Raw genomic sequence first — 25386 nt, 5'->3', positions numbered from 1 at the left:
TTAGGGCCTAGGTCACGTATAAATAAGACATAGCCCTGACATAAGAAACTCAAAGTCTATAAAGAGAGACAGATGGATAAACAGGAGTCCTGTAATACGTGATGTGTGTAAGATGGAGAGGAAGAACCTTTTAAAAAAGTGAGGGGTGGGGATGGCTTCATAAAGGAAGTGATGGTTGGAGCTGAGTCTTGGAGGATCAGCAGGAGTGTCCCTGGCAGAAGAGAAAGAGGGCATTCCAGATGGCAGAGGAGCCTGTTTACAGGCAGGGAGGTTAGAGATTATGCTTTTGACTTCAATTGTAAAATCCTTAAAAGTTAGGATTACATGGGATTTAAATTAAATTGCTGGATAGTATATGGTGATAACCCCTTAAATTGTTTCAAACTCTTTTTAACCCTGTTTTCCAGGAACTCGAATCATTTATGACAGAAAGTTTCTGTTGGATCGTCGCAATTCTCCCATGGCTCAGACCCCACCCTGCCATCTGCCCAATATCCCAGGAGTCACTAGCCCTGGCACCTTAATTGAAGACTCCAAAGTAGAAGTAAACAATTTGAACAACTTGAACAATCACGACAGGAAACATGCAGTTGGTAAGAGAATGGTGGTGTTGGGGACCTAGAGCGTGGCTCTTAGAATTTGAATGTCTGGTTGCTATAGGTTGAGAAGCTATTGATTCTTCAGTTTTTATTTTTTGTTTTTTTGTTTTTTTTGTTTTGAGACAGTCTCATTCTGTCACTCAGGCTGGAGTGCAATGGCACGATCTCAGCACACTGCAACCTCCGCCTCCTAGGTTCAAGTGATTCTCCTGCCTCAGCCTCCCGCGTAGCTGGGATTACAGGCGCCTGCTACCACGCCTGGCTAATTTTTGTATTTTTTAGTAGAGACGGGGTTTCGCCATGTTGCTTAGGCTGTTCTTGAACTCCTGACCTCAGGTGATCTGCCCGCCTCAGCCTCCCAAAGTGCTGGGATTACAGGTGTGAGCCACCGCGCCTGGCCAGTTCTTCAGTTATAGCTAATGTTCAGTTATATGTCTGTAAAGTTTCCCTCCTCCCCCAAAGGTTTCTTGAAATGCTCTGAAAACCCTGAGTTCTAAATCATAAATCTGATGTAGTTGGTGGGAGAAAAGAATCCAGAATCAGTATGATAAACTCCAAAAGTGACTTCTCGAACCATGCCTTAAGGACTACCTGGCCTAGGCTTCATTGGACTAAGAATAACACAGAAAACAAAACAATTTCAGGCCGGGCACAGTGGCTCATGCCTGTAATCCCAGCACTCTGAGAGGCCAAGGTGGGCAGATGACGAGGTCAGGAGATCGAGACTATCCTGGCTAACACAGTGAAGCCCCATCTCTACTAAAAAATACAAAAAATTAGCCGGGCATGGTGGCGGGCACCTGTATTCCCAGCTACTCGGGACGCTGAGGCAGGAGAATGGCGTGAACCCGGGAGGCGGAGCTTGCAGTGAGCCGAGATCGCACCACTGCACTCCAGCCTGGGTGACATAGCGAGACTCCGTCTCAAATAAATAAAAAGAAAGAAAGAAAGAAAATGAAACAATTTTCATAGCCCCCATTTCCATCACCCTCAGGCAAATAGACCTTGTTTCTTATATGAATTTCTTTTTTATAGTATGAGGAAAAGCAATATGGTTTATTTCCTCTATTTTCCGGAACTGCCTTTAAGATTTACCTAAATTACCCCTCCTCCAACACATTCTTTTATTCTTTATCTCTGTAGAAGCAGAATGGTGAGGTAGGAGTGGCCAACTGCTGAAATACTCCTCAGGGACTGCACTTAGTGATCCCTAGATGTGGGCCAGCATTCTGCTTTGTGATATTTCAGATGAGTTTTTTAATGGACAAAGTGTCAGTTTGGAGCAGGGCCAAAGTCCAAAGCCTCCAGAAGAATGTGCTCCCCTGAGAGACAGCAAAGAGCTCCCCAGGAGCTGCTGTTTATTCAACCTGAAGACAAAGAGACACTGGGGATGTTTTCACTTGTGTCCTTTTCCCCAAAGCTTCCCCCCATGGGCGATGGAACTGCCATTCTTCTTTTTCAGATTAAGACCAGCCAAAGCAAAGCAGAGTAATTGTTTCAAGGCAGCAGAGAGTGGGACAGTTTGAATTATTTTTTGTCTCTCAGATAGAGGGAATGACAGTTAAAACTGTTGTGCTTTTTTGTGTATGTGTTAAACTCTTCATTTCATTTGTCCTAACTAGGGGATGATGCTCAGTTCGAGATGGACATCTGACTCTCCTGCAAGGATTAGAAGAAAAGCAACACTGATACTTGTGTGCACCTGATTTGGCTAATAGGATCAACAGTGAAAAGACAGAAGAGGCAATACCAGCAGTCCCCATTACAGTCTCCACCTCCCCCTCTTCCTCTGGGTGCCAAATGATGGGAAGATGAGCTTCATCTGACCATTTCTTCTCCCTGTCTCCTGTTCCCCTTCCCAGTTAAACAGGTTAGATTGAAGGCTGTGTTTCTGTAGAGCTAAGCAGCCCTTAGAGGACAACAGTTCAACTCTGACTTTCCTAGTTGTTTTTTTATTGAGAGCCACCCTCCTACCCTGTAATTTTGTCCCACATCGAATCTCAACCTATCAACAACTGCCTGTCTGGGAAGGGATACAGAGGTTTGGTGGGCCTAACACCATTCATGTTCCTCACCCTCTGTCTCTCCTCCCTCTCTCCCACCTATGGTTCAGTGTTGCAAGAGTCTGGGCTTGGGATCTTTACAACCAGCAGGGGGAAATGATAAAAAAGAGAGCTGCTTCCCTTTTACCTTGAGGTATTTGTCCCTCGGGACAGAGCACAGCTTGTGCAACTCTAGTAGCATTACCTTGTGACACTGTTTTGAGGTCCACTTTCTTTCTTTCCTCTGGGAGGAATGTCTTCTGTCTTTGGTATTATAGTTCATCTTCCTGTTCTTTTACTTAGTGCATTTGTGCAGATATTTTTAACTCTGTACATCAGAAGAGAGCCCTTGGTAACCAGTTTTGCTCTTCTTCTGCCACTCTTCCCTGCTTGCATCTTGTTGCTGGCAGAGTCCTCTTGTACTTCAAGAAAGCGAAGTGATTTTGTCTGCTCCTAAAGCAGGTCCATACCAAGTAATAGAAGCACTTTAGCCTCTACTTGGTGGGTAAAGCCTCATCATAGTATTCTGTCAGATAATGCCTAAGAATGACCTCTGAAGAACGTTGACCCATTTGAGTACCCGGTCTCAGTTGTCATTTTTAAGTCCAGTGAGCATTGTGATAGTTGTTCTTAGATTGCAGTTTCTTATGTTTTGAGTTTGAAGTTGATTTTCAGAATGTTCTTAGAAAAGAACTGCATTTTTTCCTTTGTGGATCTGCTTTGTTTGGCTGCTGGAATAGATAAGCATGGGCTTAAAAAATGTATTCCTCCCAGTTTTCTTGCCTTTCCTGTTGTATTCTGAATTTCTCTCCCTACCTTCCTCACTTTCTTCCTCTCTCCTTCCTTTCCTTCCTTTTTCTCTACCAGGCCATTTTTCAAATTTACATCAAAGATACCTCAAGTGTTGGTATCTGAGAATATCTGTCACTCCTCTTATCTGAGAAGTGACCTTTTATTTTTAAGATGACTACAGACCTATTTTTAGATATGTTTTCAGTACAATTTTGAACAGCAACTTTTTAATTAAACATCTTCCAGTGTTAGGAAGATGAGAAATGTTCATAGGCGAGTCTGCTGTTCTATGTCACCATCTTTTGTCTCCCCTAGTCCCCCAGGAGCTCTTTCCTTTCCCCTCTAGTTTTGAGTGTGCATGTTTGGAGTTTGTAGTGGGTGGTTTGTAAAACTGGACCATTCTGCCTTGCTATGGGTTGTTCATGAAAGCCTCATTCTTTTCTCTGACCCTTTAGCTTTTGCATTCACCCTCCTTCCCACCTACCTCTCCTGGAACTATTGAGCAGCATAATAATCCCGGGAGAATGATTCCCCTCATAGAAAGACTAAAGCATCCGTCCCCTTATAGTTAAGTAGCCACTGGTGTCCTGGGAATTTCTGGTTAGATTTGGTGCCCTGAACTTTTTTATTAAGAAATCAGATCCCAGGGTGAGAGTAACAGCCATTTGGCCAAGAAAGAAACCTGTTTTTCTTTTGAACTCTGAAAAGACCCTGTTTGTGAATACATTTTAGAAAGAAGAGAGAAAGGATGTCTGCAGAACTTTGTTCTGTTTTCTGCTACAAAAATGTGAATAGTTCAGAGTGAAAACCTTTTGTGATGGTTGATGTCTCAGGAATAAGCTGGATCTCCAATGTTTTGGGGATGCTTTGAGTCTCAAAAAAATTGATAATCAGAAAAGTATTTTTTGTTTGTTTGTTTAGTGTATCCCTGTTCTGTTTAATTAAACTCCAAGTCTCATTTTACATATTCTTGGAAAAACCTAAGTTGCGCTGTAATTTACATAAGAAGCATGCTCAGGACCTCTCTGCGCCCTGGGGAGCCTGATTCTTTGGGAATGAAGCTTTTCGTTCTTCATACACTGGCCTTGGCATCCTGTGGAATTTGACCCAACTAGCAGCTAGTCAGTCCGTCAGTGAGCGGAAGAGTGAACTCTTCTTGATCTTTATTGCTATGTGTGAAAACTTGGCTTCCTCACTAATTGGTGGGGAATGGATTTAAAGCATGAGCTTTAGTAGTATCAAGATGCCATTTTCCTTTTTCTTGCCGTCTTGGGGAGCTTCTGCATGTGACCCCCTAATCAGAAGGCATGTTTTTAGTATTTCTTGGGAGTGTCAGCTGTATAATGCGGCAGCTGTTCAATCCCTTACCCTTCTCTGCCAGGACTTCCTTAAGGCTTGGTGCAGTTCTTTCCCAGAGGCCACCACTACTAGACAGTCTGTGACCTCCATAAGTTGGCATTTAAAAAATAATTTCACAGGGCATGAGATAAACTTCCAATAGATGATACCTTTGTGTCATGCCTCATAGAATTATTTTTAGAACAAGCCAGAGTCCATTGGGTGGTTTGCCTCTGCATGTTTGGAGGGAACCTCACAGATGAAACCCTTAATGAATGTGTCCTGGGTTTTTTAGAGGGAAGGAATACTCTTAAGTTACCACTTTGACTGAGACAGCTCTTAACATCTTAGTTTCCATTTGTAGTTTTCTTTTTACGAGGAACCCATGCTTCTATACTTGTGGGGACAATTGATCATAATGAGAAGTGACTTTCCTTCAAATTCCAACAGCAGACATGCATTGTCATGGTTCTGCCTTCTTTTATTTTATTTATTTTTTTTTTTTGAGACGGAGTCTCGCTCTGTCACCCAGGCTGGAGTGCAGTGGCCGGATCTCAGCTCACTGCAAGCTCCGCCTCCCGGGTTCACGCCATTCTCCTGCCTCAGCCTCCCGAGTAGCTGGGACTACAGGCGCCTGCCACCTCGCCCGGCTAAGTTTTAGTATTTTTAGTAGAGACGGGGTTTCACTGTGTTACCCAGGATGGTCTCGATCTCCTGACCTCGTGATCCGCCCGTCTCGGCCTCCCAAAGTGCTGGGATTACAGGCTTGAGCCACCGCGCCCGGCCGGTTCTGCCTTCTTTATAGTGTGGTTTATTGAGTTCAGCAGTTCTCATATGCTGTTTAAATAGGTACAGCATTTTCAAGGGCACAGATACAGAGAAGCTGACTTTCTAGGCATTGGGCTTCCAAGCCAAGAGTTTTGTCCTTCCACCTGTATTAGTTATCTGTTGCTGTGTAACAAATTACCCTAAATTTAGTATGTTAAAATAGTAAACATTATGTGTCAGTTTCTGTGGGTTAAGAATTTGGGAGTAGTTTAACATGATGGTTCTGGCCCAGGGTATTATGAAGTTACAGTCAAGATGTGAGCAGGGGCTGCAGTCAGCTGGAGCTGGAGAAACCACTTCCAAGTTCTCTTTTTGTGGCCGTTGGCAGGATGCCTCAGTTTCTTCCCATGTGGGTCTCTGCATAAGGCACCTGGCTTCTCCCTGAGCAGCTGATCCCAGAGATCGTGGGGCAGGGCCAGGAGAAAGCTGCAGTGCCTTTTAAGACATAGGCTTGGAAAGGACACACCATCACTTCTTATCCTAGTCTTTAGAAGCAAGCCACTAAGCTCAGCCTGCACTCAAGGAGAGAGGACACATACCTCTACCCCAGTGGAGCAGTAGCAAATAATTTATGGACATATCTTAAAAGCACCACACCCCAACTGAGGATGAAAGTAGGTCAACAGGGAGGTAGGTTTAATGTAGATAGGCTGAAAGACAGATTGCTATCAAAAACAATTCTCCAAGATGTGCATAACCAAACTGGGACAGAAGGCAAACTCCCCAAAGCTACCTGCTGGTTTTGAGAGGGTGGTAAGAAATGGCAATTCCTAGGAGTAGTAGAAAATAATATGCCTAACTACCAACAGCTCAAGTATGCTTATTTGCACGTCCTAGACTTGGTGTCCGTAAGACTCATTTACCACTTTTATTTGCCTGTAGCTAGGAATTAATGAAAGGAACTGGGGCCTTCCAGCTGAGCCACTAAACCTGTCTTGTTTGGAATGGGGATTGTCCAGCAAAGGGAGCAAACATGAATTAGATGTTAAGCTATTGAGCTGAAGAAAAGAAAGCAGTTCACATTTAGGTGAAATAGATGACGTTATCAGGAAGCCAGGTTCCCACCAGAGTGGGTGCTTGGTACCTGGTCTCTCCAGTCTCAACAGACTCAGGTCAGGTCTCTCACCCAGGAAGCAACCACTCAATAAAATAGGGAACATCTAAGAATGACAAATGTCAGTGCTTGATTGCTCCTCTAAATCCAGTGCACAGGTTAACCCTGCATGCCCGCCCATCTCTTCCTGGGCTTCTTGATGGCAATGTGTTCTTAAAGAACTGGTCTTGTGTTCTCCCTCAAGACAAACTTAAGTTTTTCAGTTCAACACATTCTAGTGAATGGCTACTATGTGTTTCTGGCACTCATTCCTAACCAAGTCGTCTTTCTTTCTTCTTTTCTTTTCTTTTCTTTCTTCTCTCTCTTTTTTTTTTTTTCCTGAGGCAAGAGTTGCGCCCTGTCACCCAGGCTGGAGTGCTGGAGTGCAGTGGTGTGATCTCGGCTCACTGCAGCTTCTGCCTCCCAGGTTCAAGTGTTTCTCCTGCCTCAGCCTTCCGAGTAGCGGGGGTTACAGGCATGTACCACCACGCCTGGCTAATTTTTAATTTTTGTATTTTTAGTAGAGACGGGGTTTCATCATGTTTGCCAGGCTGGGCTTGAACTTCTGGCCTCAAGTGATCCGCCCACCTCAGCCTCCCAGAGTGCTGGAATTACAGGTGTGAGCCATTGCACCCGGCCAAATATGCAAATTCTTGTTTAGATTTATGCTCTGTCTCTTCCCAGCTTTTTCTTATCTGTAGCCCTGCTTGCTTGAGAGTATACTTGGATAAGAAGTACTGCTATTGAGGGAGCTATAAGAAAAGGATACTTCTTCCAGAAGTAAATAACTCATCTTTAGAGTACCCTTAAATGAATTTTGTTTTTCTTTCTTATTTTGAGGTGGATTGGTCTTCTCTTTTTTTGGGTTTCCAGCTCTTTGAGACTCTCAGACCTTATCTTTCCAGCTCAAACACCATTGGTTAAATTCCCTCATTCTCATTAGAATGCAGCCTGCTGAGTATGTGGGTTTCACTGCCGGAGTCCGTCCATTAGCCAGTATACATAGAGGGTCTGCTTCAAATCAAGGCAACTGGTGAAGGGCTCAGCATGTTGGCAGCAGTATCCAAGAGATTGAATCTATTTCCATTTTCCTCATCTAGGATAACAGCTGCTTGAAGCCAGGGCTCTTAGCCCTTTGCATTCCTCTTTAGAGAGGAAGCCACACTGCCTTTCTGTGTCTGGTTCAGAGCTCTTCCTTCTTGGCATGTTTTCTGGACTACATGCACATGGGCAGCTATTGATTAATCTGCAAAACCCAGTCACTTGCCTACCCATAATATCTGGGAAGGTGTGGTATTTGTTTTAAAGAAACGTTTCTTTGGGAGGGCAGTTTCTGTCTGGACTTTGAGGTGGACTTAGTTATCCCTACAGTTCTTTTAACTCGCAGCTTTTAATAAAAGATGAAATCAGATATTGGTGCAGTTGGGTCACAATTCTTTAGGATGCTTCTACCCCAGGGCTGCTTCCTGTTCCTAGTCATGGTTTTCCAGTTTAGTAGTGGAGTTTCTTGAGGCTAACTTAGAGAAATTTCTCACTGAAAACTTTAAGAGTTATTGATACTTACTTGTTTTTTCAGTTAATCATTTACATCACCTTTCCTACTCTCTGGAATTTAAATTTATTTCTCTAGGCTGGTCCTGGAAGTTGATAACCTTTTGGCAAAGCTTAGATTTAGGAGAAGGCTTATGAGTCCCTGTCCAGAGGGTCTGTAGATTCTCTTTGCTTATGACTCTCTGCCTGCAGCCCTGGCAGACCATACTGTATGTCATGGATACCCAGTGGAAATATTACTGAGATGAAACACATTTCCCAGGGTATTTAAACTCTCACTCTGCCACCTTTCTAAGGGTGGGAGGCTGGCAGAGAGATGCTGCAATGCTTGATAATCATTTGGCCACACTGAAATTTCCAAAGGGAGCTCTTGCCGGTGCTTAAAACCAAAACACCTGGACACTTAGAAAATTCCATGAATCTAGCACAAAATATCCATTCTTGCCCAAGTGTATCCCCTTTCTCTCCAGCTTAATCTTTTTTTTTAAAGCCCAGGCCAAGGGTACTTTTAACTGGAAACCAGGGGAGGAGGGAAGAACACTAGCAGGGAGCTAAGAGGCAGGTTGCTGGGTAAGCCATCCTGCTCCTACCTGGTGCCTGTATCTGAATTGCTGAGTGCCGTGCGCCAGTGCCTTTCCTTCACCTGCAGATGGAGCCCATCTCTTTCCACCTGGGTGAGGAGACCCTCTGCTACTCCAGGGGTAAACTTTAAAGAAGGTGTCTTGAAGAGCCCAAAGGACACTCACATGCTAAGGTGTCCGTTTTATGCATCTTTAAAATATTTTATTTAAGAAAAAAAATAGCCCTGCCCTGTCTTAGTGCCACTAATGGCCCAGTTCCATCCATTCTGAATGGAAAAGCAGAGACTGCCAGCACTTTCCTTGGTCTTCCCTTTGTCTCCCATGATGTGTTGTCCCCTCATCCCTCCCATCCATTTCACTGTGTGTGGATGGATAGCAGAGGGTACCACGCAGTCCTTGAGGCAGTCCTGTGTGATTCCATGATCAGTTGTTTTTGTATTCTAACTATCCTTCCAAACCAGCAGATGTTTGGAAATTAGGGAAAAAATTAAATTCTCATCAATGGTTGCTGTTATAGTTAAATCAATAAAGATCTTGAATATCAACTTGGTGTTTTAATTTTTAAAAAATATCAGGTGAAATCCTGCTAAGGTTATTTCACATTTCAGGAGTTTAAGCTGGGCGGGGGGGAATATGGGCAGAGGTAGTTGGCTGTTTATCTGTTAGTTCTCCACACTTGCGGAGCATGCACTTTGTCCATGTGGACCTGTGTATGCAGAGGAGATGGTGGGACTCTCAGGGAGCATGACCCGGGTCCTGTGCTCAGGAGCTTGGAGGCAAACGTGTATATGCTGGGCTGACGGCACCCAAGCATGTCCTTTTCTTAAGTACCAGCCCTGAGGAAGCCCAAACAACTTTTCCTTTCTCAGAAGAGGGGCTGCCTGTGCCCCCGGGAGCACTGGTTAGATGTCCATCATGCCTGGTATCTCAAACCAAGCTGTGCTGCATGAGCGTCAGATTCCCTGCTGTTACTAATCTAGCAGGTCTCATGTATTAGTCCGGAGAACAAGAATTCTTTCATGTGAACAGAGGTCCACAGAATAAAACGACTGGAGGAAGCTTTCCCATTGGAACTGTGTAGAGGTTTGGGGCACAGGCTTTGGAATCAGGCAGCTTCAGTTCCAGCTGTGCTGCTTAGTAGCCGAATTACCCAGCAGAATTCCTACTCTACAAGCCTCAGTTTTCTCTAAACTAAGGTTAAGAAATAACTGGCCGGGTGCTGTGGCTCACGCCTGTAATCTCAGCACTTTGGGAGGCCAAGGCAGGCGGATCACGAGGTCAGGAGATCGAGACCATCCTGGCTAACACAATGAAACCCCGTGTCTACTAAAAATACAAAAAAATTAGCCGGGCGTGGTGGCAGGTGCCTGTGGTCCCAGCTACTCGGTAGGCTGAGGCAGGAGAATGGCGTGAACCTGGGAGGTGGAGCTTGCAGTGAGCTGAGATCCGGCCACTGCACTCCAGCCCAGGCGACGAGAGCAAGACTGTCTCAAAAAAAAAAAAGTAACTTTTTCCAGGTGGTTGTGAGGCCCAGTTGATGTCATAAAGAGCCCAGTGCCTAGTACACTCAGTTCAGTAAACAGCAGTTAAGGGACTCAAGCACAGCCTGGTTGACATGGACACCCAAAGATTATTCAGCCCCCTCTCCCCTTCCCTCCAAGTGTGTAAGTTTAGGAGTGGAACAGGTTTGAGCACTGCAGCTACCACCTACTCATGGAACCTGTAGAAGAACTAAAGAATCTAAGGAAAGATGGGACCAAAACCTTAAAAGCCCTTTCCTACATCCTTTACTGTGCCCTAAAGGCAATTAGGATAGATAAGGATCTTACTGCTAATGAAAGGGAAGACTTTTTTTTTTTTTGAGACTGAATCTTGCTGTGTGTGTCGCTCAGGCTGGAGTGCAGTGGTGTGACCTCGGCTCACTGTAACCCCTGCTTCCCGGGTTCAAGTGATTCTCCTGCCTCAACCTCCTGAGTAGCTGGGATTACAGGCATGTGCTACCACACCCGGCTAATTTTTGTATTTTTAGTAGAGACGGGGTTTCACCACGTTGGTCAGGCTGGTCTCAAACTCCAGACCTCATGATCCGCCCGCCTCAGCCTCCCAAAGTGCTGGGATTACAGGCGTGAGCCACTGCGCTGGCCCGAAAAGACTTTTAAAGATGGAGACAAACCCCAGGTTAGGGGTGCTATCCCAAGGTCACAGCCACTCCCCACATCTCTATGGATCCCGTGCTTCTGTTTCTTACAATGTTTCTAGTTTCTCCATGCTTACATACTGCCAGGCCCACCCACTTGCCCAGCCAAGGAGTGTAATGTGTCCTCTCGCAACTGACTTGGCACTGCTTGAGAGCAAGTTAAAATAACTTGAATACTCTTAAAACCCTAGGTTCAGGCCAGGTGCAGTGGCTCACATCTGTAATCTCAACACGTTGGGAGGCCAAGACAGGACCATAGCTTGAGCCCAGAAGTTGGAGACCAGCCTTGGCAACATGGCGAGACCCTGTCTGTGCAAAAAAAATCTAAAAAATTAGTTGAGTATGATGGTGCATGCTTGCAGTCCCACCTACTTGGGAGGCTGAGGTAGGAGGATTGCTTGAGCCCAGGATGGCAAGACTGCAGTGAGTCATGATTGTGCCACTGCACTCCAGTCTAGGTGACAGTGAGATCCTATCTCAAAACAACAGAAAACATCCCAGGTTCAGACAGGACACAATTCTCCTAAGTAGTATTTCCTGTGACTTACAGAGCCTTCAGCAAGCACATGGCCTAGAGCATGGAGCTATTCCCTAGGCTCCAGTAGGTAGGCTTTGCCCCAATTACTTTGTCCAGGCAACAGAATGACTCTGCTGCTGACATAGCAAACACTGGGCTTTCAGCAGGGGTCAGCAAAACACAGAGTTTCACTACTTTGTGCACTACTTTTGTTTGACATGAGGCAATGCCCTGTCATCAAGGGTTTGTTCTTGGAGTCAATAGAGCCGCTGACTGTAAACACGCCCACAAGCTGTAGCTACAAATAGCTCGACCTTTCGCTCTCTGGCACCAGCCATGTAAGAAAGTCCTGGGGTGATTTTCACTTCTAAGAACTAGTTCAGTAGTATAATTGTGTTCAAATTTTTGGTTCTAAAGGCTAAGGCTTGGATCCCAAGATAGGTGAGCACAAACCTCTAGTTGCTATTAAGCAGTAAGTGCCCCTAGGGCTCAAGAGACCAGAGCTCAGCTCTTGGCCCTGCCACCCCTAGCTGTGTGGTCAGGCCCTGAGGTCTCACAGGGGTCTCGTTTAGGAATGGGGATCAGACAAGCAGACCTCACAAGTTTGCCCGTGCTCGGCTATTCTGTACATGGTCAGATGCAGAATCCTGTTGTGATTCTGAATTGTTGGGTCTGGGCAGTCTATTTCTAGTCCAGGCAGTGAACAGCTGGATCAGCTTTGTTGTGGAATCAAGGCACTGAGGTTTCTCAAGCCCAGGCCTGGCTCTAGCCCCTTTCTGGGCCACGACTATAGTATTGACTCAACCAAAGCCTCGGTTGAGTTCGTCTGAGCTCAACAGGGTTCACAAATGATTGGAATCATTTTCTTAAGGCTGTAGCGTTAAGTGGGTAGGCTTCTTGGGAAAGCAGGATCTGGTAGATACACTGTGGGCTCACATTCCCAATAAAGTGGCCCCTTTGCTCCATGAAACTACAAAAAAAGTGCCTCTGCTTTGGCAATGTTCAATGAGATCAAGCTGTTAAGAGCAGAATTGCTTCTTTTGTTTGTGTTATTTAAACAGAGACAGGTTCTCACTATGTTGCCCAGGCTGGTCTTGAACTACTGGACTCAAGCGGTCTTTCCACCTCTGCCTCCCAAAGTGCTGGAATTATAGGCGTGAGCCACTGCACCCAGCCAGAATTGTTGCCTCTGAGGTCTTTTTACCCGGAAGATAACTGTGGTCAGGGGTTTTGGGGGGTAGAGCTGCCTCATTCAGGCTCCTTTTGCTGTGCTGCCCATGTGGAACCTGAAATTAAGTCCGTCTTAGAACCCTGAGTAACAAAAGAGCTGATAAAGGTTATATTAAGGGCATATGGCAGGGACTGGGTTTAGCAGGCTTTAGAAGCTTTAGAGGGAGATAGGGATAAGGCAGCATTTCCTATTCAGTCTACAGCTTAAAGCTGATGACTCTTTTGAGCCTGACAACAGACATTTAATATGAATGCGTTAGGAATCACCAGCGTTCCTTTTTCTTTTTTTTCTTTTTTTTTGAGACGGAGTCTCGCTCTGTCGCCCAGGCTGGAGTGCGGTGGTGCGATCTCAGCTCACTGCAAGCCCCACCTCCTGGGTTCACGGCATTCTCCTGCCTCAGCCTCCGGAGTAGCTGGGACTACAGGCAACCACTCTGCCACCACACCACACCCGGCTCATTTTTTTGTATTTTTAGTAGAGACGGGGTTTCACCATGTTAGCCGGGATGGTCTCGATCTCCTTACCTTGTGATCCGCCCGCCTCAGCCTCGCAAAGTGCTGGGATTGCAGGCGTGAGCCACCATGCCTGGCCCACACCAGCATTCCTTTTACAAGTGGAGTCTGGACAGTGAATTGCTCACCTGAGGTCACACAGCTTCCAGTGGCTGAGCTGTGACCATAGAGCAAGTATCTTGCCACCCAGGGCAAGGCCTTCACCACTGCTGGATAGGAAGCTCAGAGGCCTCATTAATAGCACACATTGAGAGACTGAGGTGAATTGTCAGCAACTTTAATAGATTCAGGTTGTGTCTGCCTAAGCAGACTGACATGGGGATGTCTGAAAGCTCCAGCTTCTGTAACCTAACATGGCCAGTCCTCTTGGATGAGTTCCTGCCTCTGCCTTCACAGGCACCAGCTGGCCCAGGAGAACTAGACAATGGCTTTATTGTTGTACAGCTCATTAGCAGAAGCCCACTCCAATGAGCCTCTGGACAAGGCCAGTAGATTACCACTGGCCAGCCAGAAAGCTGTGGGGCTCCCCCAACCCAGCCTGAGGCAATGAGAGTGATGGACTCTTTTTAATCTATACAGTGATCCTTAATCTTTGGGGAGGGGCACAGGTCACACACAGACTACTTTGGAAAATACGTGAAAGCTATAGGTGACCTCATCCCACCTCCAGAATACATGCACATATGTCTCAACTTTCACATACAGTTTCAGGGGGTTCACAGGTTTTTTAAAAATCCATTAGAGAACTCAACGCACTTGTGCTTTTCCTCACCACTGTCTTTTCAGTAAAGAGAACATCCAGCAAGCCCCCTGCACAGGCTTCTTCCTCCCTCTTCCTGACAGTGGCCTCTGTGCTTGGCCAGACTCCACCGAGCCCTTCATTTACAGAGTGGGCAGCCCTTCCTCTTCAGTTCCGGTGGGCAGAGCAACTTTGCCCCTCTCTCTTTCTCCTTACTGGATTAGATGGTTATCATGTCTTCCAGGAGCTTCCCGGTCTTCCAGAGTGCAGGTAAATCCAGTCTCCCTCCAGGATGTCATCAGAGGCACCCACATTCTTCCACAATCATGTCTTTGTGGTGATCTAGGAGCACTCTGCCATTGTCCACATACAGCATGCTCAGCGGCTTGGTCTTCACTGGGGCACAGCAAGTAGAAGGGACTCGGTGGGGCTGGTAACGTTTCAGCAGACTCTGTAAAGGAAAGGAAAGGAATGTCAATTCACATCCTGATGGGCAGGTCAGAATAGTAGTATTTCTGGGTAAAGAGTAAAAAAGTTATGGAGTTAAAGTCATTTCCTGAGTGCAAAAATAGAAGAAAATTATTTTCATAAAGGAATTAGCTTGCCAATATATCATCAACTCTAAAGTCTAAACTGACTTTAGCTCTGTGCTTGTTTTGTGAAAACAGCCTTTAAACAGATTCAAAAAGTCACATGTATCTGGGTAGAGTAGTAGCTAATTTTTTTTTTTTTTTAGTAGTAGCTAATTTTTATGTTCTCCTATTATTCTAATCTAAAGCAAATACTATTTTTTTTTTCTTTTTTGAGATGATCTTGCTCTGTTGCCCAGGCTGGAGTGCAGTGGTGTAATCACAGCTCACTGCATCCTCAACCTCCTGGGCTCAGGTGATCCTCCCACCTCAACCACTTGAGTAGCTGGGACTACAGGTGCATGCCACCATGCCTGGCTAATTTTTGTATTTTTTGTAGAAATAGGGTTTCGGCATGTTGCCCAGGCTGGTCTTGACCTCCTGGGCTCAAGCGATCTACCCACCTCAGCCTCCCAAAATGTTGGAATTACAGGAGTGAGCCACCATGCCCAGCTGTGAATACCAATTTTTAAAATATTCCAAGAAACTCATGGTTTAGTTCTAGAAATATGAAGCAGAATAGTTAGTCATGTGGAAATTCTTATGGGATTTGCTGTCAGCCAGAGAAGGACAGAGAGAGTCAATAGGAGGAAAGGTAACAAGACCTTGGCATTTTGGAACCAGGCCCTGTCCCTGTGGTCTACTAACATCTTTTTAGATCAGAGTGTCAGAGTTGGCAATTGGGACTGTCTGGGTCTTTGTGGTGCTGCAGGTGGGCAATGAAAATCAGCAGGCCTGGGTGAGGCTCAGGACAGGTCCTTGGAAGCTCTAGCACCCCCGATGACTCCTTGCATGACCTTAGCCCATGTGCTCACGCTCTCTAGAGATCCTGAACCCCGCCTGAGGCTTGGCATGGAGGATATACTGCAAGTCCAGGAGATTCTCATTCCAGACTTCATGGAGTAAAATGAAAACATTTTGGTCCCATATGACCTTTGACAGCAGGGCAGGGCCACCTATAACATCAGATCTACCGTATTAGGCTCTATTTTCTGTTCTCTCCATCTTATTCTCATTCCTAACTCACCAGCCCTGTTCTTCCTCCACCACCTCCTAGACCTTAGGCTGACTAGTGGCACCAAGTGGCAGCCTCTGGCCTTGTCTACTTCTTTTTCTTGTTTTTGAGACAGAGTTTCACTCTTGTTGCCCAGGCTAGAGTGCAATGGCATGATCTCGGCTCACTGCAACCTCTGCCTCCTGGGTTCAAGCGATTCTCCTGCCTCAGCCTCCCAAGTAGCTGGGATTACAGGCACGTGCCACAATACCTGGCTGATTTTTGTATTTTGTGTCACCGTGCTGGTCAGCCTGGTCTCGAACTCCTAACTTCAGGTGATCCACCCACCTCAGCCTCCCAAAGTGCTGGGATCATAGGCATGTGCCACCGCACCTGGCCGGCCTTGTCTACTTCTGTAGAATGAGTAGTCAATTCTCAACTAAAATACTGTAGCTGGAACAGTGTGATTCCAACCATGGCCCCATAATGCAGCCAAACATGCCTGTTACCTACCAACTACTTTACATGTCATATGCATGTCATCTCATTAACCCTACAGCATCCCTATGAAATATGGCATTGCCCTCCTCATCTTACAGGTGGAAAAACTGAAGCTTGAGAGAATAAGCAACCTAATCAGTATCACACAGCTAATAAGGAGTCAAATGCAGGCCTGCCTGTCCCCAAAGTCCAGATTCTTCCTTTCCTAGAATGTCAGGGCTAGGGAAGTGCTGAGACCCTCTGGTCTACCCCCACCCCCTAATTTTATGGAAGACAAGGATAAAGTCCCAGGGAAACAATGTGTTCAAGGCTACCCAATGACGCATGACCCCATACAGGCTTTATAAGGATGTTACACTCGGTCATCTCTACATCCCTGATACCTAGCACAGGATCTGGCACATTGGAGATGCTTGAATAACTGTGAATGCAGGAACACAGTCATTTAATAGCTAAGCTAGAGCCCTGTCCCCCAAGGCTGGCTTACTGCCTCCCCTTCGCCTCATGCCTGGCATCCCACCTGGATGTATGCATGGTTGGTTGGATGAAACTCCTCCCCGACAGGATTAGGACACTCGCCCTCGCAGCGATAGGCGTTGTACTGCTTGGGGTAGATGATCCAGGAGCCCCATCCGATCAGGTTGAAGTCCACCTGGAACTTGACCTTCCGACACAGTTGACTTCTGTCTGGCAAGTGATGTCGACGGTGCCTCTTGCCCCACTCCCAGGACAGCTGTCCCTCCTGGGCCCGCCAGGAGCTCTCGGCTTCCCACAGCAAGGTGGACCCACCCAGCTGTCTCTGCTCCTGCGAGAGGTTGGAGTAGAGCATAAGGAGCACATCGGTTGCAGGCGGTGTGGGGGGCCGCTGCCAGCACTCTCCAGCTACCCTGGACATCTGCTTCTCCAGGGTCCCAGGGTGCTTCAGCCACTTGGAGAGTGGCCTGGTCACCTCCAAGACCATGTTGCCCAAGGAAAAGGTGACCTGGGACAAAGTGACAGTGAACAGGTCCATCTGAAACCGCTCAAAGCAGCTGGCTGAAGCCTGCTCTGTGTCAGGCTTTGGCTGGTGGAAAATCTCAATGGCAAGTGAGCCCTCAGTGGGGAGGTCCACGGGGCTGGACAGCTGCAGCCGGAGCTCAGCCCATGCCAGATCCTCTTGTTGGCTCAGGAAGGAGAAGTCAAAAGCAAAGGTCCAGTTCTGCCCATCCACCTCCACATCTGGGTAGAAGAAAACCAGGAAGGAAGCAGGGTGAGTGAGGGCCTCCCCCAGCCTCAGTCCATGTCACAACCAACATAGCTCTTGCTGGAGGCCTTACCTTATATAGAATTACCTTCGAATTCTCACCCCAACCCTGTGAATTGGTAAGATTTTTGAGTCCCTTTTACAGATGAGGAAAACTGAGGCTCACAGTGGTTAAAAGACCTGACCAAGGTGTCATTCTTGGAAGGTGGCAGAGCCAAGAGTAAACCTGGATTTGCCCAACTGCCAAGCCCAGACTCCAAATCACTGTTCTTCCAGTCCCCCTTCCAAGATAACTTGCAAAGCCAGAGGACAGTCAGTAAAAATGTGATGAGTTGCATCTCCCTCTCCCCTCTCTCCTCTGGTACATAAAGTCTGACCAACATGGAGAAACCCCATCTCTATTAAAAATACAAAATTAGGCCGGGTGCGGTGGCTCAAGCCTGTAATCCCAGCACTTTGGGAGGCCGAGACGGGCGGATCATGAGGTCAGGAGATCGAGACCATCCTGGCTAACATGGCGAAACCCCATCTCTACTAAAAAATACAAAAAACTAGCCAGGCGAGGTGGTAGGCGCCTGTAGTCCCAGCTACTCGGGAGGCTGAGGCAGGAGAATGGCGTGAACCCAGGAGGCGGAGCTTGCAGTGAGCCGAGATCCAGCCACTGCACTCCAGCCTGGGCGACAGAGCGAGACTCCGTCTCAAAAAAAAAAAAAAAAAAAAAAATACAAAATTAGATCGGTGTGGTGGTTTGCACCGGTAATCCCAGCTACTCGAGAGGCTGAGGCAGGAGAATCATTTGAACCCAGGAGGCAGAAGTTGCAGTGAGCCGAGACAGTGCCATTGCACTCCAGCCTGAGCAACAAGAGTGAAACTCTGTCTCAAAAAAAAAAAAAAAAAAAAAAAAAAAGACAAAACAGAGTGGCCTGTTTTACAGACACATTGAGTTAAATGTGAATATCATGGAAAAGCTCAGAGCTCTCAGGGAGGCACAGGCAGTAGAAGCCAAAGACTGGGCCGGGCTCAGTGGCTCACACTATAGTCCCAGCATTTTAGGAGTCTGAGGTGGGCAGATCACAAGGTCAGGAGATTGAGACTGTTTGTGAATGGTGAAACCCCGTCTCTACTGAAAATACAAAAAATTAGCCGGGTGTGGTGGCAGGCACCTGTAGTCCCAGATACTTGGGAGGCTGAGGAGGGAGAATGGCATGAACCCAGGAGGCAGAGTTTACAGTGAGCTGAGATTGCGCCACTGCACTGCAGTCTGGGCGACAGAGCGAGACTCCATCTCAAAAAAAAAAAAAAAAAAAAAGAAGGAGCCAAAGACTGGTCACCCTCTGCCCACTCCCCGGTTCCTAAGAGTTTTTGGCAACCTTACAAATAGGTTTCTAAAGGCTTTTTAGGCATGACTACCCACCTACAGGATGCTCGCCCATTCCTTTCCCAGGTCATTCACACACCTAGGGCACACAGCAATCGCATGCACCCAGAAGCTTCCAGAAGGCTGAAAGTGGGAGTTGCCCCATTACAATGCAAGGTGGATTATTTCCCAAAGAAATTCAGTTTCTCTCTGACCAAAGATGCTCTATGAGACAATAGATGAATAAACTGTTAGATGCTCAGACTGGACCTACCTCAGAGATCATCACCGGGAAGACACACACACCCAGCCCTGTTCCACTCACCCAAGACAACCAAACCCAAACTGGATGACAAGGAGTAGGGGAGCACACTCCATTTATTCTGGTCCTGGATTGATTTTCCCTGATGTCTGGGAATAGCACAGATTTGTGGATTTTCAGGTCACTTAATAGTGATGCCGGGCGCAGTGGCTCACGCCTGTAATCCCAGCACTTTGGGAGGCCGAGGCGGGTGGATCACCTGAGGTCGGGAGTTTGAAACCAGCCTGACCAACATGGAGAAACCCTGTCTCTACTAAAAATACAAAATTAGCTGGGTGTGGTGGCTCACACCTGTAATCCTAGCTACTCAGGAAGGCTGAGGCAGGAGAATTGCTTGAACCCAGGAGGTGGAGGTTGCGGTGAGCCGGGATCACGCCACTGAACTCCAGTCTGGGTGACATCAGCAAAACTCTGTCTCAAAAAAAAAGTGATGAACTTTCTTCAAGCTCAGTTTCCTCTTCTTTGCAATGGGAATAATGCTGCACCACCCTCTCTAATTATCACAAGGATCCAGAGAAATAAAGAGGTTTGAAGGTTTATTGCTAAATAAAAGTCAGGGGTTATTCATTAGAAATAAGACAGGGAGTTTGTAACTCTTTGTGAATAGACTCTGGAGTTAGTTATGATCTCTAATGTAGTTCTAGCCTGGCTGCATAACAGTTTATTCATGGACTGTCTCCTAGAGGATCTTTGGTCAGAGAGGAAGTGAATTTCTCTGGGAAATCCAGCTTGTATTGTAAAGGGGCCACTCCCAATCTCAGCCTTGTGGCAGCTTCTCCCACCCCATCTCCAGCAGCTCTTTTTCACTTAATTTCCACTTCCCTCCTCATTAGCACCTATAGGAGGCAATAACCGGCCCCTGACTAGCAGCTTTCCCCAGAAGTGTGGGGAGGAAGCTAACATTACTCAGTACCCACTGCTGCCACCTGTACCTGGAGGCTTGGGGCAGTGAGTTTAAAAACACTTTATCTTGGCCAGGTCTGGTGGCTCACGCCTATAATCCCAGCACTTTGGGAGGCTGAGGTGAGTGGATCACTTGAGGTCAGGAGTTCGAGACCAGCCTGATCAACATGGTGAAACCCTGTCTCTACTAAAAAAAAAAAACAAAATTAGCCAGGCATGGTGGTGCACGCCTGTAATCCCAGCTACTTGAGAGGCTGAGGCAGGAGAATCCCTTGAACCCAGGAAGTGGACGTTGCAGTGAACCGACATTGCGCCATTGCACTCCAGCCTGGGCAACAAAAAGCAAAAACTGTCTCCAAAAAAAAAAAAAAAACTCTTTTAGAAGAAGGCACTCCTGCTCAAAGGTTAAGAGCGGGGCCCCTGAGTCCCCCCATGATGGCTCAAATTCTGTCACTTGCTGTTTGACATTGGTCAGGCTACTTTCCTTCTCTGAGCCTCAGTTTCCCTCTCTTAAAAGGGAGATGGAGGGGCCGGGCGCGGTGGCTCACGCCTGTAATCCCAGCACTTTGGGAGGCCAAGGCGGGCGGATCACGAGGTCAGGAGATTGAGACCATCCTGGCTAACACCGTGAAACCCCATCTCTACTAAAAATACAAAAAAAATTAGCCGGGCATGGTGGCGGGCGCCTGTAGTCCCAGCTACTCGGGAGGCTGAGGCAGGAGAATGGCGTGAACCCAGGTGGGGAGCTTGCAGTGAGCCGAGATCACGCCACAGCACTCCAGCCTGGGCGACAGAGCAGACTCCGTCTCAAAACAAAACAAAACAAAACAAAACAAAACAAACAAACAAAAAACGGGAGATGGTAAGAGTAGCCACCTCACAGGGGTGTTAGGATTAACAGATAATTCATGTAATGTGCTTTGCCCAGCACAACCAAAATTCAATAAACACTGGCCATCATCAGCTGCCTCATTATTTCCCAGGTCCAAAAGTTAGAAACGAAGGTGTCCGGACAGGCCACAAGGGACCTGGACAGAAGTGCAAAGTCCCCTGTGAACAGGATGGACAGTGGTCAAGGCTGGGTAGGGAAGAGACCGCTCCTTCCTGCTGAAAGAAGTCTGTGACTCCACCACCCTTCCTGCCTTCTCCCACTGCTGCCAGGGTGCCCTGGGACAGGGCTGATAGGTTCTCTGGTTCATCTGAGAATAAGAGTTCTAACATTGTGGGTGTCACTGGTGCCTGACGCAAGGTAGGAATGTTCTCAGAAAAAAACAAATGCATCCAAATACAACAAACGTGATTTTAAGGTGGGTATGAGGAAGGGATTCATGGACACCCAAAAACCCATTCATATGCTGAATGCAGACTTAGCCACACAGATGCCCCTGATGTCCTCCTGGCCCACCTCCAGTTCTTTTTTTTTTTTTTTTGAGATGAGTCTCGCTCTGTCGCCAGGCTGGAGTGCAGTGGTGCAATCTCGGCTCACTGCAGCCTCCACCTCCTGGGTACAAGCGATTCTGCTGCCTTACCCTCCCGAGTAGCTGGGACTACAAGTGCGCATCACCATGCCCAGCTAATTTTTGTACTTTTAGTAGAGACGGCGTTTCATCATGTTGGGCAGGATGGTCCTGATCTCTTGACCTCATGATCCGACCGCCTTGGCCTCCCAAAGTGCTGGGATTACAGGTGTGAGCCACTGCGCCCGGCCCCACCTCCCCTTCTGAAGAAGAAAGTGGCTGGGCTCACGCCCTTGGGTTCTCTTCCTGTCGGACACCACTGTCCCCAGACAGGGCTGTGAGGCAGGGCTGTGAGGGCCTGACACTGAGTGCCCACTCTACATTTTCATAAATTATAAGGGTCGTTACCACCAGTGGCTTCCCGTGTGCCAAGTGTTTCACAGGCATTCTCTAAATCTCCTCACTGTTCCTCTCATCTCACCATTTGCAGATGAGAAAACTGAAGGTCCAAGGTGAAGGTTAAATATCAACAGATACAGATGTAAACCCAATTGGACTCCAACATCCCTTTCATGCAACTGCGGTGCAGCTTATTCGAAATAAATCCAAGATGGAAGAAGTAGGGCTAGGACATCCCTTCTCCTCCAGTCTCCCTCCAGGCGGGCTCTTCCCACTGCTCTTAGAAAATGAGGCCGATTCACAACGTAAATGTGCCGCATGCCGCTGTACACTCAAAAGCAGTGTTTAGGCCCGGTGCGGTGGCTCACGCTTGTAATTCCAACACTTTGAGAGGCCGAGGCAAGCGGATCACGAGGCTAGGAATTCGAGACCAGCCTGGTCAGTATGGTGAAACCCTGTCTGTCCTAAAAATATAAAAAAAATAGCTGGGCGCGGTGGCGCGCGCCTGTAGTCTCAGTTACTCGGGAGGCTGAGGCAGGAGAATTGCTTGAACCTGGGAGGCGGAGGTTGCAGTGAGCCGAAATCGTGTCACTGCACCCCAGCCTGGGCGACAGAGGGAGACTCCGTCTCGAAGAAAAAACGAAAAACAGTGTTTAGCTGAAAGAGAACAGTCTCCTAATTTACAGAAGGGAAGGCAGAAAGAGAACCCAAGCCGCGCCAGGGACAACAGGGAATCAGGAAGCAGGATTTGAGGCCTAGAACCCAGTTTTCCAGATTCCTGTCCATCACCGCACACATCTCGAACTTTCCAGAAGGGAGTGAACTGGAAAAGCGCTCCCTCCCTTCTTTGACCACTCCCATCCCCGGCCGCTTTTCGGTGGAGGGGCCGAGCAATCCAGCAAATTTCTCATTGCCCCGCCCCCGAGGGTGTCCCCTACTCTGGCTGGTCCCCAGATGACCCTTCTGGAGAGGGTCACTGGCTGGCTGACCCCAGACGCGGGAGCGAGGAGCCCCCGGCATCAGGTCACAAGGGGCGGGCAGGCGGCAGGTCGGATCAGATTAGCCGATGTGGATTGCGCCCCAGCCCCGGGGAGGGCCGTCTGGCCCCCTCAGGCGGAGGAAGGCGCGGGCGGCCGCGACTGCCCAGGTGGCGGGATGTGGATTGAGGCGCGGAAGGGGCTCCCCCTCCGCAGCACCCACCTGCTCGCCGCGCTGGGTGCCCAGAAAGCGCTGCCAGGTACTCGAGGGCGATACCCTCAGATCCCTGCCGTCCTAGACACCCACTCCCCTGCAAATCATGGCCCCGAACCCGGGGTTAACTGAGACACTTGACACCTCCCCGGCGCGGCTGGAGGACCCAAGGCTGCCACAGTTCGCGACTTCGGGACAGCCCATCCCTGATCTCCGGACCGTGAGCCCGAATCTCCGATGTTACCAGCTCAGCTGCCGATACTCCCGACGTCACACCCCGGGACCCCTTCACCCTCACTCGCAGAAAGAAAAAAATTCGCCAAGAAGGAACCATTTCAGTAATACCAACGACCATTTACTGTGCCGTGCCGGGTACTGCGCTGAGCGTTTCGCGCGCATTGTCGTCTCGCGCATTCCACAGTCTGATAGACGAGGTGCTATTTATTACACCTATCCTACAGATGCGCAGACCCAGGCGCCGGGATAAGCAGCTTCACAAGACGGCAGCGATCAGCGCCTCCCACCCTTCTGCGCTGCACTCCGCGCAATCCCAAATCAAAACTCAGAGACTATGGTCCCCGTCGAGGACACACCCTGAACGCTAGAATCCCTACCCGACTGGGCCGTGGATACGCCCCCAGCCACCGACGCTGCACCCGGAGCCTGCTGACGCGGAGACACCGGCAGAGCCAGGCCCTGGACTCGGGACGCCCAGGCGGCTGCAAGCCCGGCTCGGAGCCGCAGGCCCCCAAACCAGAGCACTTCCCGAGTCCGCCGGCTGGAAGCGGCGGAGGCGCCCCGGGGTGCCCAGCGGAGCGCGGCAAGCGGCATAGCCTACCTTGTGCCTGCAGGCTGCGGATGATGTCCGCCCGCGGCAGCGGGTTGCGGTAGAGGCTCAGCATGTACGCCAGAGGGGACGGCGACGAGGGCTGCCCCCGCGTACGCAGGTGCGCAGTGGCCACTGTCGCATCACCCGCCTGGAGCAGGGCCCACCAGGCGTGCAGGAGGAAGGGCAGGCAGTGGGCGTGCATGGTGGGCTGGCCAGGCCTGAAAGCAGCACCTCCAGCCCTTATATCCTGGGCCTCAGCAGCCGCCCCGCCCCCACCTTTCCTCCCTCCGGGGAAGTTTTAAGATCATATAACCCCCGTCCGGAGGGTGGGGGGCAGAGAGACCTCCTGCTGGGGATGGGCGAGACCTGATCCTGGTGCGGAGGAGGCCCGCAAAGCTGGCGGAGGACCTAGTTCCAGGGACGGGATCTAGGGCTCCTGGTTTGCCTGGTCTGGACACCCTGGCACCCTGCTCCTGTAGGTACCAAAGGCCTTGATGCTGAGACAGAGCAGGCTTGTCCCGGCAGACTCCCGGGTCAGAACTGCAACTTCCTTACTCGGCCTCACCTGGGATCCCTGCCCCATCCTCTCCACTCACGCTGCAAATGGACCTCTGGCTCCTCAAGAAGCAGGAAGAGAATGCCAAGGGATCCTGGCGGCCCTCAGGCAGACTTTGGCCCAATCTGGCCGGGGCAGCCTCCCTGGCCACTGTCTAGATGGCCTCGGGGAGCACCCCTGGCCCTACCAAATACTGAAGTGCTCTCCTGGGGAAGACAGAAGGCAGGAGGGACTGGGACGATGACTTCTTCGTCTGAAAAGGGAGTGTTCAGAAGAAGCTGGAGCCCGAAGGAGCAAACGGGATGATCCTGGTTCATCAGGCTCTTCCCCTACAGGCAGACATCACCCCAGTAATTTCAGGAGGAAAGGTGTTACCCTTGTTGCCCACATCCCCCAATCCCTGCCTGGTGTGGCAGGGCCACAGAAGACCTGGGTGGCGGCTCAGGGCCACTCACTTTGATCTCTGGGCCCTGCTTTCCTTATTTGCACAAGAGTGATCCTTGTCTGGCCTCCTCCCTTCCAGGTGCAAAGTCAAGTCAGGGCTGGAATGACCTTTAAAGGAATGTAAATCCCCGCTCCAGTGTCAGGCCCCATCCGTTTTCCTTTACACCTGAGGGCTCTTTCTCTTCCCAGCTCCCCCCACCTACCTAGCCTTGACAAGCACGTTAGCTGCGGGCCAACACTTACTGAACACTTACTAAGTGCCAGGCACAGAGCTAAGTGCTCTATACACCTGGCTTCTTTCACAGGATGCCTCTAGCTCCAAAGAACTGTAAGCTGCTGGCTGGGCACAGTGGCTCACACCTGTAATTTCAGCACTTTGGGAAGCTGAGACTGGCAGATTGCCTGAGCCCAGGAGTTCAAGACCAGCCTGGTCAACATGGCGAAACCCTGTCTCTACCCAAAAATATAAAAATTAGCCAGGCATGGTGATGTGCGCCTGTAGTCCCAGCTCCTCTGGAGGCTGAGGTGGGAGGACTGCTTG

The 25386-nt window shown here is 48.7% G+C and overlaps 2 protein-coding genes across 2 annotated transcripts in view; one reads left to right on the top strand and one right to left on the bottom strand.

Annotated features, from left to right (window-relative positions):
• Positions 1 to 9369, top strand: part of EIF4EBP2 (eukaryotic translation initiation factor 4E binding protein 2) — a 28319-nt gene extending 18950 nt beyond the window's left edge. Inside the window, exons 2-3 of the mRNA XM_005565629.4 lie at positions 408 to 593; positions 2222 to 9369. Of these exons, the coding sequence (XP_005565686.1) occupies positions 408 to 593; positions 2222 to 2253 (218 nt within the window). The 3' untranslated portion in view covers positions 2254 to 9369. The remainder of the gene's footprint in view (positions 1 to 407; positions 594 to 2221) is intronic.
• A 4173-nt stretch (positions 9370 to 13542) lies between these two features.
• On the bottom strand, positions 13543 to 24949 carry NODAL (nodal growth differentiation factor). Its single transcript, XM_005565628.5, has 3 exons — positions 23855 to 24949; positions 16665 to 17362; positions 13543 to 14471 (listed from the first exon to the last, which is right to left on the bottom strand). The coding sequence occupies exons 1-3, from the start codon at positions 24045 to 24047 to the stop codon at positions 14319 to 14321; spliced, it is 1044 nt and encodes a 347-aa protein (XP_005565685.3). The 5' UTR covers positions 24048 to 24949; the 3' UTR covers positions 13543 to 14318.
• Between the last annotated feature and the right edge of the window lie 437 nt (positions 24950 to 25386).

This window comes from Macaca fascicularis, chromosome 9, assembly GCF_037993035.2.
Source record: "Macaca fascicularis isolate 582-1 chromosome 9, T2T-MFA8v1.1".
Lineage (NCBI taxonomy): Eukaryota > Metazoa > Chordata > Mammalia > Primates > Cercopithecidae > Macaca > Macaca fascicularis.
The sequence above is the reverse complement of the archived record's forward strand: the minus strand, read 5'-3'. Positions and strand labels throughout refer to the sequence as shown.

Excerpts from the sequence above, each read along its gene's own strand:
- NODAL (XM_005565628.5), bottom strand. The coding sequence starts at position 24,047 with ATGCACGCCCACTGCCTGCCCTTCCTCCTGCACGCCTGGTGGGCCCTG. Across the intron at positions 17,363-23,854 it reads CCGCAGCCTGCAGGCACAAG|ATGTGGAGGTGGATGGGCAG; the intron begins GTAGGCTATGCC and ends TCTTCTACCCAG. Across the intron at positions 14,472-16,664 it reads CCAACCATGCATACATCCAG|AGTCTGCTGAAACGTTACCA; the intron begins GTGGGATGCCAG and ends TTTCCTTTACAG.